Source organism: Prunus avium, chromosome 2, assembly GCF_965620075.1.
Source record: "Prunus avium chromosome 2, drPruAviu1.hap1.1, whole genome shotgun sequence".
NCBI classification, from domain to species: domain Eukaryota; kingdom Viridiplantae; phylum Streptophyta; class Magnoliopsida; order Rosales; family Rosaceae; genus Prunus; species Prunus avium.
Window position 1 is genome coordinate 6,192,472 of NC_142285.1, and position 21,478 is coordinate 6,213,949.

The 21,478-nt window shown below is 40.9% G+C and overlaps 1 protein-coding gene across 1 annotated transcript; it reads left to right on the forward strand.

Moving 5' to 3' along the window:
- The first annotated feature begins 15,169 nt into the window (after nucleotides 1–15,169).
- Nucleotides 15,170–16,720, forward strand: LOC110761134 (uncharacterized). The gene has a single exon (XM_021963535.2). The coding sequence runs from the start codon at nucleotides 15,170–15,172 to the stop codon at nucleotides 16,718–16,720; it is 1,551 nt and encodes a 516-aa protein (XP_021819227.2).
- The last annotated feature ends 4,758 nt before the right edge of the window (nucleotides 16,721–21,478 follow it).

Below are 21,478 nucleotides of genomic sequence, written 5' to 3' on the forward strand. Positions count from 1 at the left end.
TAACATGAAAGAGAATTTGCTTGAATTAATAATTAAAGGGTATTTTAGGAATAATGGTGGGTGGAAAGATAGGATTGTGTTTTTTCAAATTTATATAGTGGGTGAGAAAATAAGGTGGGTGGGGAAATAGGACAAGGGGGTGGAAATAGCAGCACTTTTACCTATATAGTATACGTCATTGTAGTATACCAATTTACATAACTATTTATAATAGTATATATATGGATAAATGTATTAGTGGAATATTTGAAAAACATTCTTACATATGTCGCTGTGAGTCATTTCTTCGGGAACTTTGGATTTAAGTCAAAAGGATTTGGTGTGGTTAGTTTCATTTATTCTCGGGAAAGTGAGAATACTTGATTTCAAACGCTTACGTAGATATGGTATCAACTGCTTGTTTTTGGCATTATTTTCCAAACGGTGGGGTTAGTATGTTGTTTTGTAAAGTAAATCAAACTTTGTTTTTGTCCACTCACATGTTTTCCATTTTGCACCCCCTAGACAGTAGTTGACTGAGCTGAGCAGGAGAGTCAAGCCTTGAGCTTTTGAACCTCGAGCTCTAGTAGGATAAGCCTTGTTCTTTTTCTTTTCGTTAAACTTTGTTATAATTTGTAAACCGAATTCCTTAGATTGCTTTGTTATTGCCCGTGCTAGGTTTGGTTTGTGAGGCCGGAGGCATTTGTTGTAAACTCTCTAATTGCATCGGAAGCATGCTGCTTGTTGGGTTATTAATTGTGTTTTTAATAGGTTGAGAAATTTGGGACTTGTCCTTTTTTCAGGGGAGACTTTGTCGAAATTTCGGCAGAAAGTCTCGTTTCTTAGTAAGTGGGCCCAGCATCGATATGATGTCAAAACTATCACGGGATTCGTCCCGGATTCCAAGGAATTCGGGGCAGGTGCTGTCACTAACACTACTTCATGGTAGAAATCTACCTTAAAGGATTGCAATGAATGATTGAAGTCAGAAAGCATGATACTTATAGGAGAGGCTACGGATGCACCCAAATAATATTTATATATACAATATTTTAAATCACCAAAAGATAAGATAGAAGTAAGGAAATAATATGACTCATCCTCCTTTGGCCAATGATATCACAACACCACTACCAAAAGATAAGATAGAAAGATAAGGAAATAATGTGAGTCATCCACCTTTGACCAATGATATCACAACACCACTTGTTACTAGCATGCAAGGTGGCATGGCAATGATGATTTGATTAAAACCAATTCTAAGTCTCTACACGTGGAAAACAAGAATGGTGTCATCTTTCAACTAAAGGGATAATCTCATAGTAGGCTTAAGATTTAACAATATATAAGTCTTCACAAAAAATATTTAACAAAGAAAAATTCATATTAATAAATAATTAATATGTAGTATGAATAATTATTATATATATATTACAGTTTTTCACATTACAAGTCTAGCCGCTCGGCTATACTCAACAAATAGAAATTAAGGGGTATAGCCGCATGGCTGTACTATTTATTTTCAAAAATTAAAAAAAAAAAGGAACCGCCTAATAACACCTATTCGGAAGATTTTTATTTTTTATTTTTAAATTTTTGAAAAGAATATAGCCATGCGGCTATACAAAGGATCTTAATTTCTCACTTTACACCCTAAAATCGAAATTTTCTCACTTAACCTTCTAGAATTGAAAAGTTCGGCCACCATATAATATTTTAATATAATTTTATGTGTATAATACTTGAATTTTGTATGTATTATTGAAAATTTTGTAAAAAAACACGTGTATTAAACATGAAAAATATTTACATACGTGTATTGTACTAAGTCTTTAAGACGTGTAAGCAAAACGAAAGTATTATTAAAAGGGTGGTGCTAGAGGCACCAACTTTGGGCACCAACTCTCTAATAGAGGTGGAGCCCACCAATACAACGGGTCCCACGCTCTATTAGAGAGTTGGTGAGCAAGTTGGTGCCCAAAGTTGGTGCCTCTAGCATTTTCCTTATTAAAAAGAGTGCTGCTATTTCCACCCCCTTGTCCTATTTCCCCACCCACCTTATCTTCTCACCCACCATGTAAATTTGAAAAAATACAATTCTATCTTTCCACCCATCATTATTCCTAAAATACCCTTTAATTATTAATTCAAGTAAAACCTAGAAATCAAACAAAAAATTAAAAAAATAACCCAAACAAACCCAACGACCTCTTCCTATTCTTCTTCCAATTCTTTTCTTCAATCACAATTCCAGAAAAATTTCCGAAAAAAAACATGTTACATTGGACAACCGGCTTGTAACTAGACATATGCCATCTCTACCTATAAATATTGTTTTGCAGTGTCGTCAAATCTCATTACCCATACACTAAATAGAGTACATACTAAACACATAGAATATATATACAATGGTTTCCATGGCTGAGAGTAGACAACTTGGCAGTAAGAATTATTCCTAACTCAATTTTTTTATTTCCTTTAAAATTATTTATTTTTAGTTTCACAAAAATATGAAAAAAAATTCGTAGTTCATTTGTAATACATGCGTTAATGTTGCAGTTGGATTTGGAAAGAAACAAACTAGCCCAGTATGCGATTCAGTTTATGGTGCAGAGGAGGGTGAAAAGTTCAATCATTCAAGGATACGTGTCATAGAAAAGTTCAATTTGAGTTTTGATTTCTTGCTTTCTATCAACCCTAATATCAATAGCCACAACTTCTTTGTGGGTCAATGGCTTTGTACCGTAGGGACTGCAAATTGAGCTTCAAGTTTGGTCCGGGAGGTGGTGTTTGACAGGGATGAGAGGAGAATAGGTGGGTTACAAGAAATAAGACAGGGTGTCAGAAGTCATTTTACAAAGAGGTAATTTTGTTTTTAAAATTTTGAAGATAAGGTGGGTGGGGAAATAGGACAAGGGGGTGGAAATAGCAGCACTCATTAAAAAACACGTACGTATATGTATAATACAAGTGTTAAACGGGAAAATGCTAGTTCAAAATCAAAAGGAGACAATAGGGACTCGGATAATGGCCTAATAGTAATGGATAATGCTCTAAACTACTCTTATCGATAAAAGAAAATTAGGAATAGATTTTGGTTTTTTTAAAAAGGATCCTAGTATATATTTAAATACTCTTTAAAATATATTTTAATATTTAAAAAGTATAGATATTTGAATACAAATTTGCGCTCAAGAAACCCAAAAATTAATCTTAGGATTTTGGTTTTGCTTCGATTCCAACACTTTGAATTTTTCCTCTCTTCGTGGATCAAGCTAAGGCTAGGGTTTTCTTTGAACGACGCGATCCATCTCCATCTCCTCGGAATGTCACTATAAGTTCCCTTTTTTTTTTTTTTCAAACACTTTCACTTTTCATTTTCTAAAATCTTCACGGTTCAATGTGTTTATTGATTATTATTTCAAAATCAAGGCACACTCATAGTCATAGATATGTATTCGTGGTTACATATTAGGATGTATGTACATATGTTATGCTTTGCTTTTAGACTATTCCATTTGGTTTTCGAGAAAATAGAATAGAAAGTGAAGCATGGGCGGTGCTATGCATCCCAAATTTTTTCAAATAAAAAAAATACCTACATGTGTTATAAGTCAATCTCAAAATAATAATAAAAATTAAAAGCATACGCTACACATATGTTGCCTATCCAGGTGGTCCCATATATTCTCTCTCCTTCTCTTTTGGCTATTAGACTTCTTGTTTGTCTCTTTGCTACTTGACCACAGCAAGTTTCTCCCCTCTTATTTTATTTTTTTGGGTCAAATTCTCCCTCTATTGACTAAATCTTCAATTATTTTGGGTGGGCAACTTGGCAACAACATCTTCTCCTCTTCTTTTGTCAACAACAAGTATTATTCTCATTCTCTCATTTGCTATATATCTTTAATTATAGGTTTAGGGCTGAATTATTCTAGGGCTTTGATTTGAGATTTTGTTAAAATTGAGTATTTTAGGGTTTAATTATTGATGAATTATAATTTTTGGTTTGGTATTGTTGAGATATTATTATGAGAATTTGTTTGATTTTTTGTTGGTATGTTTGATTAAAATTCTTTCTACATATTATTCATGGGCTATCTTTTATTATGTCGGATCACAATCGGAATCCTAAGAGAACAACGAATTTGAATAGTATTATTTTGTATTGCATTGCATTTACTTTTGGTTTTAGTTTTGCTTTTGTATTTGTTGAACTTTTATTTATAGATAGAGATACATTTGAGGGTAAGGCTCATTATATCCCCCCTGACTATGTGTATCTTTTTATGTTTATTAATGAAATTCATCGTACCGTGGAGTTTAGTATGTAAGTTTTGCCCAATCGGCTTTTGAATCCTGGAACCGCCACTAGTGAAGTACGAAGCGGGTTTTGTGTGGCGTGAAGGTTGTGTGTTGCTTTGGTCTTTAAAGATGGGGGTGTTTTGTTTTTCCACAGGACTGTCATTTAATTTAAAATATCACTAAATTATGATAGAACTTTGGTGGACTTTGTATTTCCTTCATGTTTACATGTATTTCGTATCTGGCTTTTACATCTTAATTTTGATATGAAACTAATCATGGCAGCATTTAATGAGAAGGCATCTTCAGTATGTGCAACTGTTAGGAGTCAGAGCAACAAGTCCAAGCATGGAAATGCGACCTTTGTTGTTTAACAGTAGAGCCGCGCGGCTATACGCTGTAAATAGAAATTTTACAGGTATAGCCTACATGTATAGCCGCACGGCTAGACTCTATAAATAGAAATTATATAACCACGCGGCTATACTATATAAATACAATATTAGGAGTCAGAGCAAGTCCAAGCATGGAAATGAAACCTCTGTTGACACTGGAAATAGTGGTAGTACTGGGGGTATGTCCACAAAAAGCACAGCTGATACTCATGAAGCTGTTAATCTCTCCTCAGTTGATTTCAATGGAGTTTGTTGAACCTATTCCTCTATTATTATTTCGGATGTATCATAAATTGTTGCTTAATTGTTGCATGTGCTTGTGTTTCATGTAGGTTTTTGAGCTGACCTCAACACAAGGACCGAAGGTGGGTCTTTATTTATTCAGAAAGGTGCCACACCATAGAAAAGCAAAACTTTGTGTCTCCTCCTCCAGTTGCTATTCTACCTGCCAGAATAGGGAATGATCTGGCTAGAGTTTCTACTAATCTTCTGCTTGATGATGTCTGGTTTGTAGATAATGCTGTAAATTGAGAGAAGCAAGTGCATAGGGTTGCAAGACTAAGAAAGAAACTGTGTTTGTGTGGTGCAGCAGCCGATGGCTTTATTTTTAAGCCATCAATATAGTTCTTAAGTCTCTTGAAGAATCGTTCAGCTTTCTAAATTTCCAAGCTCCCTACCAAAGCATCACATCTTTCTCAGTGTATTAAAAACACTTCCAATAATAGTTTTTACTGTCCTGGCGGAAGTGGCCCTAATAGACATTATCTAATAATGAAAACAAAGGCATCTGTAGAAGATTTGTTTGACGTGCAAAACAAAAACGATGTAATGTTAAGTAACCTAGTAAGAGGATATCAGAATTTCACATTTCTGATGTCTTGCCCATGATAGGAATAAAACATCGCTGTGGACCAGTGAAGAATCATGTGTAGGAGGAGGAGTAGCCAAAACACCTCTTGATGGAAAATAAGCCTCTTCTAGCAGGCAATGACTCGGGTTTATCCTCATATTTATTTTGAGGAAAGTGCCTATGAAAGACATTCACTGTTCCTGTCACCCCATCTTCGCCATCCATGGCCTTGGCAATTTCAACAGCACGCTCTTTAACCTTTCAACCTAAAATAGTTATTTCTTTGTTAATTTAATCTATTCAGGTTCGCGCTAAGGATTGAAATAACAGAAAATAACCCCAGAGTTGTGACAAGTATTTGCATGTTGAAATTGATTACAAAACAATGTCAACTTCAATTAAATCAGTGTGTATGCATGTGTGATAAGTTTACACTCAAGAAATGACAAATTATATGTAAATCACTTGGAAGTAGCGTATGGCATCGACCACCTTTTCAAGTGAGAATTCATCAGTTGGAATGGGTGCAGGACCTACTCCTCCGGCATGCACCCTCTCCCCCCACAATGGCTGGTCCCCAAAGAATGGTACAATTGTGGTTGGACACTAAAAAGAACACGAAATATGAGTCAAATGAGTAACTGAATCATTTACAAATGTAAGACATTATTTACAATTGTGATTTTTATTAAAATATTTAATGCTAATTATTCCCTAAAGAAATAATAATTAAAACATAATCACTAATGAAAGTATTTAAACAAGGCTAAGATATTATTTAATGAATAAAAAAGAAAATTTTAAAAAGGATATTTTAAATAGAATATTTTAAACGTATAGCCGACCGGCTATACCCTTTGAATGGCATAATCTTGATTTCTCTTTTTTAATTACTATTTACTTAGTGAATAATTAGTATTTAAATATTTGATTAAATAAAAATAATAATTACCATTTATTAAGATAATTAAAGTATATAATTATTCACTAAAGAAATAATAATTAAATAAGTTTAAGATATTGCTCGCAAGTTTGAAGGACTGGAGCATTTAAAGAATGATGAACACCCACAGTTTTCGTTGATCAAGAAGGCAAGAGAAAAAGATGAAGAAAGAATAATTTGTTTCCTGGATCTTATTATTAGTATCACACCTTTTATTTATTTTAATACATGCACAAATAGAAATTATAAGAATATAGCCGTAGCCGCGCGGCTATACTCTCTAAATACAATATATTAACAGTATAGCCGAACAGCTTTAAATACAGTATTTTAGCATTATAACCGCAAGGCTCAACTCTATAAATAGAAATTATAACCGTACAGCCGCCCGGCTATACTTTCTAATTATTCGAATATTTTAACAGTATAGCCGCGCGGCTATACGCTTTAAATATATTCAAACGAACACGAAGCTTGCACTAGCAGAGGACGGAATTTTCTCTCGCAGTCACTGCTTCGTCCTCCGGGTTTGGCACCGGAAAAAGACCCAACCCGCCTAGGCGCCTCCTAGCGACAGCCTAGCCGCCTAGCCACCGCCTAGCAATCGCCTAGCGCCCGCCTAGTCGCCAAGCGCCCGCCTAGCACCAGCCTAGCCGCCTAGCCACCCGCCTAGGCTGACTTTTCAAACACTTCGATTGACTGAAAGTCTGTAACCCGAAATTGAAAAAATTTAGCTGCAAATTTGAGCTTGAGATTGGGAAGCCGAAGCAGTGAAGCACAAGTCAGGTCCATAGAAGAACAAATCATGAGACTCTTAATTCATCTAATTCCATTCCTCTCCCTATTTCCCGCCTTATATTCTTCTCTCTTCGCAGTGACGACATGGCTCAGAAGAAAAAAATACAAACTTTGCTGACTTGGTGTCTGTCTTCAGTGGAAGGAAATTATGAAGTTGTCCTATCATGGAGTTTCTATGGTCTTGCCAATAACAAGGTTTTGTGAATGGCATGCGTTAGGCTACTTGAATTCAAATTGATTCTGAAGTTTAAACATTTCTGTCAATGGCATGCGTTTAGCTTCTCTTGCTATGCTTATTCTATAATATGCAAATGGAATTTATGCTTGTACCTCACTGCTTGTGTTTTAGGTGGAGAATGTTAGTACAATTTTTGTTTGCCGCATTCCTCGTAATAGTGATTCACTATTTCAGAGTAGTCGAAATCCGTCTTTTGCCCTTCAGCTATCATTGTGTTGCTACTCATAACTGTATTAACTATATGAGTCATGACTTGCTGTTTAGTTAATTCGATATTCTTCCTTAACATATGCAGGTTTTTCTGTGCTGAAATGAGACTGAACATGGTGGAATAAATACAAATTTCATGTGAAAAATGCGGTCCAAGTGTTTGGAATTGCAGCAAGATTTCTTTTTGAAAGCTTAAATGTCAGGAAGCAAAGTGTTGCTAACGTATAAGCTGTGGGAACCGAATTAATTCGTAACCCTAGGTCAAATAATTCCTTCCATTTGGGGATTATTTGACCTAATTGGGAATTATTCAATTTAATTGGGGATTACCCAATTAAATAGAATGTTACCTAATTAGGTTGAGGATTGATTTGATTCCTACGAATATTCTCAATTAATGGAGGAGTTACCTAATTAAATTAGGTATTGATTTGATTGCTACCCTGATTAGGGATTTGATTTAAATCAAATAAATCAAATCCCTAATTAGTCAAATCTCGCCAAATTGGGGAGGAATAATTCCCTTCCATCTACGGAATTATTCCTCTGAAACCCTAGCCCCCGAGACCTCTATAAAAGGATGGCCACACACAAGGGTTGAGGTACATCTAAATTCCTACTGAAACTCTGCAGAAATTATCTCTCAGAAACCCTAGCCACCACTCTCTCTCTCCCTTTTACACAAGGCTCCGGCCACCATTCACGGCTCCGGCCACCCGGTTTTTACCACACATACATATTCCCGTACCCTATTTTAGCTATCGTTTCTCTTCAGATTGATTGAATTGACTTAGGCATCGGAGGGCCTTTGGCCAACACCCCCCGGGTGTGGTCCTCTTATTGCTATTCGTTTTGCAGGGAGAAAGAGAGGCGAAGAAGACGAAGGAATCTTTCAACCGAATATTCCCGTGGGAGGAAATTTGCTCCCACAAATTGGTGCTTTCATTGAGAGCACGAGTTATACTCAACGCGTGCTCAAGGAATCCGTTCCTCCTATTTTCCAATCCACCAAAGCCTTCCAAACAACCATGGTTGGAAGCAAGATGACGAGAGGCAAAGTCGCCGCAATGGCTCAATCCACGACGGCCCAAAGCCACTCCACCCATGGACCCGAGATCGACATGGTGGCGCCATCACGAGCAAGCTCGCCAACATATCACAAGCATCCGCAAGCCAACATATCACAAGCATCCGCAAGCCACACTCAGAGCAACGTGCGAGGAAGGCAGGGCCCACGACTCCACGTTCGCAACTGCCTAGGCCCGCAGAGGAATGCTCCTCAAGGGCTAGGCTCCCAGAGAGATCAGCCTGACGACCATCGCAACGAGGATCGTGAAGAAAGGCGCTCTGCTGTTCACTCGTCGAGGAACATTCTTCAAAGGCTAGGCTCCCAAGGAGGTTGATCGGTTCATAATTGTATATCATTTTGTACCCTTCTAGCTTATGATTTGGTTATGTTTTTGAGTTAAACTTGTGCTTTTAATCCTTTTTGTGTTTATCTTTCAGTTCATTGAGCTTTAGGTAATAATGATGGCTTTAGAGAGCATAATTCATGCAATTCAAGCATGTTAAGGCCTAATTTGGATGAATAGATGAAGAGCTTAAAGACAAACTCATTTTGGCTACAGCCCCCTGCCAGTCCAGTTCCGTAGGTCACATTGCAATATTTGTTTCAGCAACCTACACAGCTCTGATGAGGCCGCATTCTTCATGAAAGTTGTTCCAATGGGTGTGTACTATAACATATCCAAAATTCAGCCCCATTGGATAATTGTGGAGTCTGTTACCTAGCAAACATAGAGCCATGCTTAGGATGGATTTTATCAGCGCGCAAAATGAGTTAGCAATTTGTTTCGGCCTTAACTTCTTCCTCCGACCTTGGATTGGCCCAAATAACATATGGCTGGAAAGAAGACATTCTGAACTTCAATTTAGAGTGCTTAAAGTCCTAATTTGATTAAGCGAAGCCCAAGTTGTAAGCCCTTGAAGTTGCTGGTCATGCTGACCTCAGCATGTTCTGGTTGGATGCTTGGTCATGGTGAGCTAGGTATGAGCTATCATTTCTGGTTGGAAGCTTGGTCATGGTGACATGAAGATGAGCTAGGGCTGCTGGTGGGATCTATTGGTGAAGTGCATCAACTAATTCAAGATTTTCTAATACAAGTGCATCACCCAATTTAGATTTTCTAATACAAGTGCATCAACCATTTCAGATTTTATAAAACAAGTGTTGTATGCATTAGCCATATTGAATTCAGATTTTCACTTCCCCTAGGCCTATAAATAGGGAAGTTCTCTAAGCTTGTAAACACACCCCAAGGGGGGGAGCTCTCAAACACTTCTCTAGAGCTCCCTTCCCTTCTCTCCCTCAAATTCTCTTAGTTTTCCTTTCTAGTTCTCAATTGATTGTAACAAAAATCCTTTTACTAAATTTTCCTTTAAGTCTTTCCAAGTTCTACTTTAATTTTCATTGTTATGTAAATTCTTTTCTTTAGTTTCAAGTTTGATTAGTTTCCAAGTTTCAATTATGGTTTTTGTTCTTATTCATTATGCTTATAAGTTAATATGCATGTTTGAATGATTGATCACCATTTAGGCTTGCATGTTAGCTATCTTGGTTTGAATTAAGAGTATACACCATGCTTTAATTCGAATTGAACTATGAATAAGAAGAGTATGTATGGACATTCGACAACAGGGATTAGATACATGCTTGGTTGTTTAAATTGTTCTTCTATGCTTAATGGGTTCCTAATGCTTAGGTTAGACAACAAATGATCAAATTAGGGAATTAGGAACACAAGGTTATGACCACACACCATGGCTTAATCATACATTAGCTAGAATCAATCCGTTAATCTAATTGAACTTGGGAACTTATCTACTTGAGTTAGTTATTTTCTTTCTTTCTTGTTTTATTTATTTCCTTTCTTTTTCATTTCTGTTTTGTGTAGGGAAATGAATTGGATCATTCAATCACCAATCCTCGTGGGATCGACCTCGCACTTACATATGCTATACTACCAAACGGCTCGTGCACTTGCGAGTATCACAAGTTGAGGATGCAACTGAATCCATTTTGATGCAGTTGAATCTACACAACAAGTTTTTGGCGCCGTTGCCGGGGTTTGGCAACATAGTTTGGTTCTATTTCTTTTCCCTACTTGTTTTATTTTTATTTTCATGTTTTTCTAGACAATTTCAAGTTTTAAAGTTAATGACGTTAATGGACAAGTTGTGTTTGTAGTCCAACAGAAAAGGACAATTGCCCAACAAGCAAGAGAACTGGGTTTAAGTCCCAGCTTACACAACCCATTGGCGCTTGTTGCTTTGAAGCATGGAATTGGATGTGTGTTGATTTTCCTTTTCATTTTAGTTTTTATTTCCTAATCCTTTTAATTCCATTTCAAGTTTGTGTGTTTGTTTTAGCAATTGATGACAGCTTAATAAAAATGGAGAGAGATGGCAACCTCAATCATAAGAATGGGAAGTGTGGAGCAATGGGAGAAGTCGCGACCTCCAAGTGCATCACACTCGACCTAATCGCTTCAAGAGGGAGCATTTCAATCCTTTCTCTTTACTTGTTATTATTTTAAATTTCTGTTTCTTTTTTTTATAAAAATTTAAAAAAAAATAAAAAATTTAAAAATTTAAAAAGATTTTTCATATGAGCTGACTTATGGTAACTCCAGTGAGCACTTCCGTCAATACAGTGTCTAGGAGTTCTTTAGGCGACACCTTCGGTGTCTAAGAAGTTTGGGTTTTAAGCGGGACCATTGTGACCCCTCCAACCTTCCCGGATCCCCTGGCTGTGTTTTCTGAGGCCCTTAACTGGTCATCCGTGAGTTGCTTATATATTCATTTTTATTTTTTTTTTCTTTCTAAACATTCTTCTTAACTTTTCCCCTTATCATTTACATGTTCTCAATCATCTTTACTTTGCTTTAACATTGAGGACAATGTTTCATTTAAGTTTAGGGGTGCTGGAAAGTTTTTAGCTTTTGTGTTTGTGTCTGAAAACGTAGGCTTCTTAATTGCTACAATTTTTTTTTTCTGCTACTGTTTTGAAAGTTTGGTCCCCGTTGTGTTCTTCATTTTTTCATGCTGAATCCAACGACGTAAAGAACGTTAAATTTGACCAAGTGGTTTGAAAGTTACATGTCAAAACAGATTATATGTTGAAATTGAGCAGAACAGCAATTTGAAACCTCACGTTTTTCTTTTATGTTTCTTTTCTTTGAGTCATTTTCAGTTTTCCTTCCCACACCAATGATAAATCTTGAGTCTAACTTCTAATATGGCTCTTAGGAATTTGATAAACATTGTGTTAGGTCTGAATCTTATTCTTTTGCTAGCTAAGTCTCACATAATTATGCTTGAGCTTTCTATGCACTTTAGCCATGATTATACAACTCTTGCATGTCTTACCCAATTGTATGCATTTTTGCTTGTGTGATTCACTGGAATGTTAAGTTATAACTAAGATATGATTTAGGCCATCTTTGTTAAGCCTCTTTCTTTTTCCTCCATCAACCCATACAATACATATTCCATTGTAAACCCTTTTGTGCCCAAACACTTAGCCATTTCTTTCTATCACCTTATCATCCATTAAACATCCTACCATCTAGGGGACATGTAGAGTATGATTGTATTTCAGATTGTATTCAAGGCAATAAATGAGCTAAAGAAAAAAAAAATCAAAAGAAAAAGAGAAAAGAAGTGTGGCCAAGTCACGACCCTAGGGTGATATAAGGAGAAATAAAGGTGATCTAGGGTAAAGAGCCGCAAAATTGGGCCAAATTTTATACAAAGTGTGTAAATGTCAAAATCAAATTTTGAAGTGATTCAATTGCAAAATCTGGTGTTGTGAGCTTTTCAATTTATGTGCCTTACATTTCAAATGTCAATGATCTTGTTTATATGACATGCTCTACTTTGTTCCTTAGACTTTGTATTTCAATATCCATTCCTTTTCTAACCATTACATTACATCCATGAGTAAAGTCCTATTGATTTTGGTTTAGCTTGGCAAACTTGTGTTCATTCTTGCAAGAATTTATATCGTTGTTTGAGAAGCATGAGTTGTATCTTCATGGCTACTTCACACACACACACCTTGAGCATGATTTTTGTGAGATTGTGGTAGCACTTGAATAATGTTTAGAACTTCCTTAGTGCTTGTTTTGTTCCTTGTTGAGCCATGTCTATGAAGTTTAAAATTTCTGTCTGGTTGGAAGGTTAACGTTTTTTTTTTTTTTTTTTTTTTTTTGTTTTTCTTAAGGACTAACAAATCTATTAAGTTTTCTAACCACTTTGTTTTGTAGAGTTAGAAAAACGTTTGTGGGTATCGTATCTGTTAAACCCTCAGGAGACACAACTCCTCATACTAGGGATGCCTAGAGGTTTAAAGGCTTGTTGCATTCGCTCAATGCAATCGAGTTACCTACGAAAGTGGTCTAGTTAACTTCTTGTTTTGTTTTTAACTTTGTTTTGTGTTGTTTTGCTCGAGGACTAGCAAAATCTAGGTTTGGGGTAGGTCACATTGCAATATTTGTTTCAGCAACCTACACAGCTCGGATGAGGCCGCATTCTTCATGAAAGTTGTTCCAATGGGTGTGTACTATAACATATCCAAAATTCAGCCCCATTGGATAATTGTGGAGTCTGTTACCTAGCAAACATAGAGCCATGCTCAGGATGGATTTTATCAGCGCGCAAAATGAGTTAGAAATTTGTTTCGGCCTTAACTTCTTCCTCCGACCTTGGATTGGCCCAAATAACATATGGCTGGAAAGAAGACATTCTGAACTTCAATTTAGAGTGCTTAAAGTCCTAATTGGATTAAGAGAAGCCCAAGTTGTAAGCCCTTGAAGTTGCTGGTCATGCTGACCTCAGCATGTTCTGGTTGGATGCTTGGTCATGGTGAGCTAGGTATGAGCTATCATTTCTGGTTGGAAGCTTGGTCATGGTGACATGAAGATGAGCTAGGGCTGCTGGTGGGATCTATTGGTGAAGTGCATCAACCAATTCAAGATTTTCTAATACAAGTGCATCACCCAATTTAGATTTTCTAATACAAGTGCATCAACCATTTCAGATTTTATAAAACAAGTGTTGTATGCATTAGCCATATTGAATTCAGATTTTCACTTCCCCTAGGCCTATAAATAGGGAAGTTCTCTAAGCTTGTAAACACACCCCAAGGGGGGGAGCTCTCAAACACTTCTCTAGAGCTCCCTTCCCTTCTCTCCCTCAAATTCTCTTAGTTTTCCTTTCTAGTTCTCAATTGATTGTAACAAAAATCCTTTTACTAAATTTTCCTTTAAGTCTTTCCAAGTTCTACTTTAATTTTCATTGTTATGTAAATTCTTTTCTTTAGTTTCAAGTTTGATTAGTTTCCAAGTTTCAATTATGGTTTTTGTTCTTATTCATTATGCTTATAAGTTAATATGCTTGTTTGAATGATTGATCACCATTTAGGCTTGCATGTTAGCTATCTTGGTTTGAATTAAGAGTATACACCATGCTTTAATTCGAATTGAACTATGAATAAGAAGAGTATGTATGGACATTCGACAACAGGGATTAGATACATGCTTGGTTGTTTAAATTGTTCTTCTATGCTTAATGGGTTCCTAATGCTTAATTTTAGGTTAGACAACAAATGATCAAATTAGGGAATTAGGAACACAAGGTTATGACCACACACCATGGCTTAATCATACATTAGCTAGAATCAATCCGTTAATCTAATTGAACTTGGGAACTTATCTACTTGAGTTAGTTATTTTCTTTCTTTCTTGTTTTATTTATTTCCTTTCTTTTTCATTTCTGTTTTGTGTAGGGAAATGAATTGGATCATTCAATCACCAATCCTCGTGGGATCGACCTCGCACTTACATATGCTATACTACCAAACGGCTCGTGCACTTGCGAGTATCACAAGTTGAGGATGCAACTGAATCCATTTTCATGCAGTTGAATCTACACAACAGAGGTCAACCTGACAACCTTCACGGTGAGAATCGCGAGGAAAGGCGCTCCGCTGCTCACTCTCGAAGGACCGATTCTCGTCGACAAGCTGAGGAGAATCACTCGCAAGCGCAGTCCACCAACACGCTGCCTAGGCAACGCAGCCAAGAAGCTCGAACCTTGAGAATCAACGAGGAGGTCAATCAGCGTCGTCCAAATCGCGAGGGTCGTCGACATGTCCAACCAGCAATGCGTGCAGAGGACGTCAAGAAGCTTGTGAGTGACCAACTACGAGACTTGAAAGCTGGCGGGAACTTCGAAGATGCCCTACGCAAGGAGATGGACCAAGCTAACTCCACGCCTTTCACTATCGAAATTGAGCAGGCGGCTCCCCCGAAGCGATTCTCGACGCCTTCGTTTACACCCTTCAAGGGGACTCCGATCCCGAGAGCCACCTGAAACACTTCAAAAGTGTCATGATCCTTTACAAGGCCGACGACGCATTGATGTGCAAGGTGTTTGTGATGACCCTGCGGGGAGCAGCTCAGGATTGGTTTCACACCCTACCATCTGGGTCGATCAGCAGCTTCAAGGAGTTGGCATACGTCTTCACGAAAGAATACACGTCTTACCGGACAATCAAGAAGAACCCCGACCACCTGTTCAACCTACGCAAGAAGTCCGACGAATCCCTTCGAGACTACATCAAGAGATTCAAAGCAGAAAAGGCCAACATCGTAGGATGCGATGACCGGATTGCATCCTCTGCTTTCAAGAAAGGCCTTCCAGCTGAACACGACTTATACCGCGAGCTAACTATCGCTCCCAGCCAGACTCTGGCAGAGGTCTTCGCAACCGCGGAACGCTATGTGCTCTGGGATGACGATCGAATCGCCGCAAAGAAGTCTACTAAGCAGGAAGATCAACCAACCAAGCGGGCAGGCCAAAAGAACGACGGGTTCAGCAACAGAAACAAGGACAAGCGCAGGTCGCACCCAAAAGAGGACGCGACGGCAGGAGAGAATTACACCAAATTCTCCATCCCCATACACCAAATCTTAGCCCAAGTGAATGACAAACCTTGGGTAAGGAAGCCGTCGCCCTGGAAAGGAGATCCAGACAAGAGGGATACCAGAAAATATTGTGCCTTCCATGGGACACACGGGCACACAACAAACAACTGCTTAACTTGGAAAACGCACCTTGAGGAACTCGTGAGAGAAGGTCACTGCAAGGAGTTCATTGCAAAGCAAGCCATCCAGTGGATAGAGGATCGCGACACCACCAAGGAGCCACCTCAGAAGGTCATAAGGATTAATACAATCCTCGCCGACTCCGAGGAGTCTGGGCTGACCAGCAAAGAAAAGAAGAGGAAGATCAAACAGGCCACGGTGGTCTCCCAAGTCTCGACCGACCTTCCACCGGCGGAAGACGACCTAGTGATCGGCTTCCAGAAGAAAGATCTGATTGGCCTCGACATGCCACACAACGACGCCCTTGTCGTCAGCATTCAAATCGCTCAGGCCATGGTCGACCGAATCCATGTGGACGAAGGCAGCGCAGCCAATATCCTGCAGTTGACTGTCATCCAGCAGATGAGCTTGGAAGCAAAGATCAACAAATCAGCCAGGTCGCTGACCGGCTTCAATGGCGCAATAACGGTTACTGTGGGCACAATAGATCTCGACGTCTACTCCCCACTTGTAATCAGCTCACAAACATTCATTGTCATTGACGAAGTCTCACCCTACAATGGCATCCTGGGCAGACCATGGATTGGTAAGATCAGCGCCATCATCTCCGCCACTAATCAGAAAATCCGCTACCCAATTCCTGGGGGCGGTGTCGGCCAAATCAATAGCGACCAGGCAATGGTGAGGAAATGCTCAGCTCAAGGGCTGAAGAAAAGCAAGCCAACACAGTTCCTCCCTGTGAATCAGGCAGATCTGGAGGGAGTAGAACAACTAGATCCCGCTCCTAGCAACCGAGCAAGCAAGAAGGGGAAGGGGATAGCTATCCCCTTATAGCAATCAAAGCATCAGGACCAAGTCGAGGAAATCCTTCCGGAGGTCTCCCCTGAAGAAGGATGGAAACCCGAAGAGGACGTCGAGCTAATACCTTTGGATCCTGACCAGCCAGACAAAAAAGCGCGGATAGGCTCGTGCCTAAGCCCAGACGAGAAGGTGGAGCTGACCACCTTCCACCAGAACAACAAGGACATGTTCGCATGGTCACCGTCAGACATGCCCGGCATCGACCCGAACATCATCTGCCATCGCCTCCACGTCAACCCTGCCAGCAAGCCAGTGGCACAGAAGAGACGCAACTTCACCCCAGAGCGGGTCGCAATCATTGAAGCCGAGATCGACAAACTTCTAGCAGCCGGCTTCATTGAAGAGGTCTCCTACTTGGAGTGGTTGGCCAATGTTGTTCTGGTGGTGAAACAAGCAAAGGGAAAATGGAGAGTTTGCGTCGACTACACTGACCTCAACAAGGCATGTCCTAAAGACAACTTCCCATTGCTGAGAATCGACCAACTCGTAGATTCCACCTCCGGCAATCAGCTGCTCAGCTTCATGGACGCCTACTCGGGCTATAATCAAATCCTGATGCACGAGGATGACAAGGCGAAAACTTCTTTCATCATCGGGAGAGGGACCTACTGCTACAAGGTCATGCCCTTTGGGCTAAAGAACGCCGGAGCAACATACCAAAGGCTCGTGAATAAAATCTTCAAGGAGCAGATCGGCAAAACTATGGAAGTCTACGTGGATGACATGCTGGTCAAAGCCCCAAAACGTGTAGATCACATCAAAAACCTTGCCGAGGCATTCAGCTTGCTACGCCAGTACCGCATGAAGTTGAACCCAAGTAAATGCACGTTTGGTGTATCGTCTGGCCGATTCTTGGGATACCTAGTCACGCAACGAGGTATCGAGGCACACCCACGACAAACCAAGGCTATTCTCGAGATGAAGTCATCTTCCACAATGAAGGAAATACAAAGTCTGACGGGTAGAGCAGCGGCCCTCAACCGATTCCTCTCGAGATTTACCGACAAGTGCAGACCATTTTTCAAAGCTTTGAAAAAAGGACAAAGAGACAAGTGGGATGATGAGTGCGAAGTAGCTTTTCAGAACCTGAAAACTTACCTCACTTCACCTCCCCTGCTCTCAAAACCAGTCCCAGGCGAGGACTTGTTCGTATACCTGGCAGTGTCCAACTCGGCCGTTAGCTCAGCTCTCATTCGAGAAGAACTAGGGGCCCAACATCCGGTATTCTACACGTCAAAAGCTCTCCTCGATGCAGAGACTCGCTACTTGAAATTGGAAAAGCTTATTTTGGCCCTTGTAGTTTCTACAAGAAAGTTACGACCCTACTACCAAGCTCACCGAGTCATCGTCATGACTGCCTTTCCTTTGAGATCAATACTTCACAGCCCTGACGCTTCCCAGCGACTCATGAAATGGGCTATAGAACTAAGCCAGTATGACCGCCTCTACCGGCCAAAGACTGCAATAAAAGCCCAGGCTCTAGCAGAATTTGTGGCTGAATTCGTCTCATCAGCCGAAGAAGAGAAGCTGGTCAACCATAAGAAGGAAAGTTCAAAAACAGATGGCACATCCGCTGAACCTGGCCAACCCACAGACATGTGGCAATTGCGCGTAGATGGAGCGTCGAACCAAAAAGGAGCGAGAGCAGGCGTTGTCATCATCACCCCAGATGGGACCCTATTGGAGCAGGCCATCAGGCTTGGTTTCCCAGCCTCAAACAACGAGGCAGAATACGAGGCATTGCTCGCTGGCCTGCGCTTAGCAAAGGAGCTAGCGATCAAGAAGCTAGCCATCTACTCAGATTCCTAGTTGAACACGAATCAAGCCTCAGGTGCCTCGGGCAGAGAGCGCGCATGCAGATGCCCTGGCAAGCCTAGGAACCGCGCTGGATACCCAATTCAGGCGCTCCATCCCGGTCGAGCACCTAGACCGACCAAGCATTGAAGAAATAGAGCCAATCGATGCAATGCAGATTGACGAGGACCCCAGCTGGCAAGGCCCCATCATCGACTACCTAATGAATTGAAATCTACCAACGGAAAAGTTCGAAGCTAGAAAAGTCCAGCAGAAAGCCGCGAGATACTACATGCACGGCAACAAGCTCATCCGCAGATCATACTTCGGCCCTCATCTCACCTGCATAAAATACTCTCAAACACTTGAGGTTCTCTGCAAAATTCACAACAGCGAGTGTGACAACCACTCTGGGGGCATATCACTCACCTAGAAGGCTCTAAACATAGGCTACTTCTAGCCTACCATGCGCCACGACTCCATCGAATATGTCAAGAAATGTGATCGCTGCCAGCGATACAAGCCAATTCCTAACCTGCCTGCCGAAGTCTACCATTCGTAAAACAATCCATGGCCATTCATGCAATGGGTCATTGACCTAGTGTGTCTCTTGCCACCGGCGCCCGCCAAGAAGGACATGATGATCATTAACACCGACTACTTTACTAAATGGATTGAGGCCGAAGCTCTATCCTCGACTAAAGAAGCCGATGTGGAACGATTCATCTGGAGAAACATCATCTGCCGATTTGGCTGCCCACAACCACCAGTTACTGACAATGGCTCACAATTTATCGACAAGCAGATGACTGAGCCCTGCACATTTCTGAAGAAGAGAACCATCTACTGCAAATTTCAGAATGTGCCACAACAAAAGACAGTTGCCCATAAGCAGCGTCCTAAGGGAGACGCAGGGCGACGACCAAAGCGTCCTTCGGGAAACGCAACCCATAAGAAGAGTCCTAAGGGAGACGCAGGGTGCGCCAGGAATTTCCTAAGGGAGGTATCCAGGTTCCTATCCGTTTCCTAAGGGAGGCAGGATAGTTACACAGTTGCCCATAAGGAGCGTCCTTCGGGAGACGCAGAGCGACGACCAAAGCGTCCTTCGGGAGACGCAGCCCATAAGAAGCGTCCTAAGGGAGACGCAGGGTGTGCCAGGAATTTCCTAAAGGAGGTATCCAGGTTCCTATCCATTTCCTAAGGGAGGCAGGATAGTCACACAGTTGCCCATAAGCAGCGTCCTTCGGGAGACGCAGGGCAACGACCAAAATATCCTACGGGATGCGTAGAACACGCCCGGAGTCCCTCAAGGGGGACCCTGGCCCTCGCCAATTTCTTAAGGGAAGAGCATCCTACGGGATACGCAGAACACGCCCGGAGTCCCTCAAGGGGGACCCTGGCCCTCGCCTATTTCCTAAGGGAAAACATCCTACAGGATATGCAGAACATGCCCGGAGTCCCTCAAGGGGGATCCTGACACTTACCAAGTTCAACAAAAAGAAGATGGTCAGACAAGACCAATTATTCTAAATAAGAAAGCATACTACAAGGTAAAAAGAAATAAAGGAGTCTTCATTTACTCTGAGACGCCAGCATGAGATCCTTGATCTACAGCCTTTTCGGCGTCCGCCTGATCAGCCACGTTCTCAGCAACTCCACCTGCTTGGTCCGCGACGTCTGCCACTACCTCATATGCTACATCCTTCTCTGCTTCACCTGCTGTTCAACTACCGCTTCTTCGGCCGCCTACTCTTCAACTCCTTCCATGTTCACAGCATTAACCTGCTCACTTTGCACATGGAGCAAGTCAGAACAGAGTATCTCAATATCTCCATCTCCAATGGCATAGAAGGGATCATTTCCATATGAATAGTCTAAGTAGCCCAACTTGTACGCATTCATGATATCTTAGAACCTGGACTTCTCAGCAGACTTATGATATGCGCCAAATCTAGCCAAATCTTGTCATGACTAAAGGAGACGTCAGCATTCTTGTGCTCAAGACGGAAGTATGCATCTTTTCGACTAACCAAGTCAGCAGCAGAAGAGGGGGCAACAACAGATGAGTTTCGGATAGTTTTAGCAACAAGAACTACTACTTTTTGAAGCAGATGAAATGTTGCTTCATTTTGTTTTTCCAAGGAAAGACTCGAGAATGTGCCAAGATCGCCGGCCTGACGGATGTGATCAACCAACTTAGCACAGGAGGCCGAGTTTGATAGGAAGTTCGTCTTGAGCAGATCAGACATGCATGCATCCCCTGCAGGGCTAGACTTGTTCGCCTTGGGATCAACTGCCGACGCTGAAGAAGAACCCTTCGCCTAGGCAGATGACTCTCTCATCTTCTTAGCCACCTCCAATCTCACCTCCAAAAGAGTCAATGATACTGAATCAACTCCACGCTTGACTGCCCATGACTTAACAGCTAGATCATGAGCAGACCTCCCGCTCCGATCTCCATCTTTTGACAGATGCAGACGACTCGAACTTTGAGGAGGAATGTCTGCATCTATTTGACGCTCGGCAGAACTAGATTGGGCACGAGCTGCTTCATGAAGTAGATCATGGTTTTCAAGCTTGTCAGCAGGAGGCTCGGGCAGAACACCCTGAACACCGCGCATGCCACCAACCTTCGTGCTATATGCGTCCATGAGATGTTTGGCCTTGGCAGATGATGACGGAGCAGACCCCATTGGAGTCTTCTCAGCATAAGGGAACCTTGGCTTCTTCCTCAATGGAGACACATTCTCTGCCTGCGAATGAGTAGCTTCATTTCTTGAAGACTTGGCAGCAGCCTTTCTCTTTGGGGGAGATTTAGCAGAACACTTCTCCTGCCCAGCTGGCAGATCATCAGAGTCTGGACCATTTAGCTTCCATCTCTCAACATCCTGGGCAGGGGCAGACCACCGACTTTCTCCTAATACTTGCCCAACTGAT

Excerpts from the sequence above, each read along its gene's own strand:
- LOC110761134 (XM_021963535.2), top strand. The coding sequence starts at position 15,170 with ATGATCCTTTACAAGGCCGACGACGCATTGATGTGCAAGGTGTTTGTG.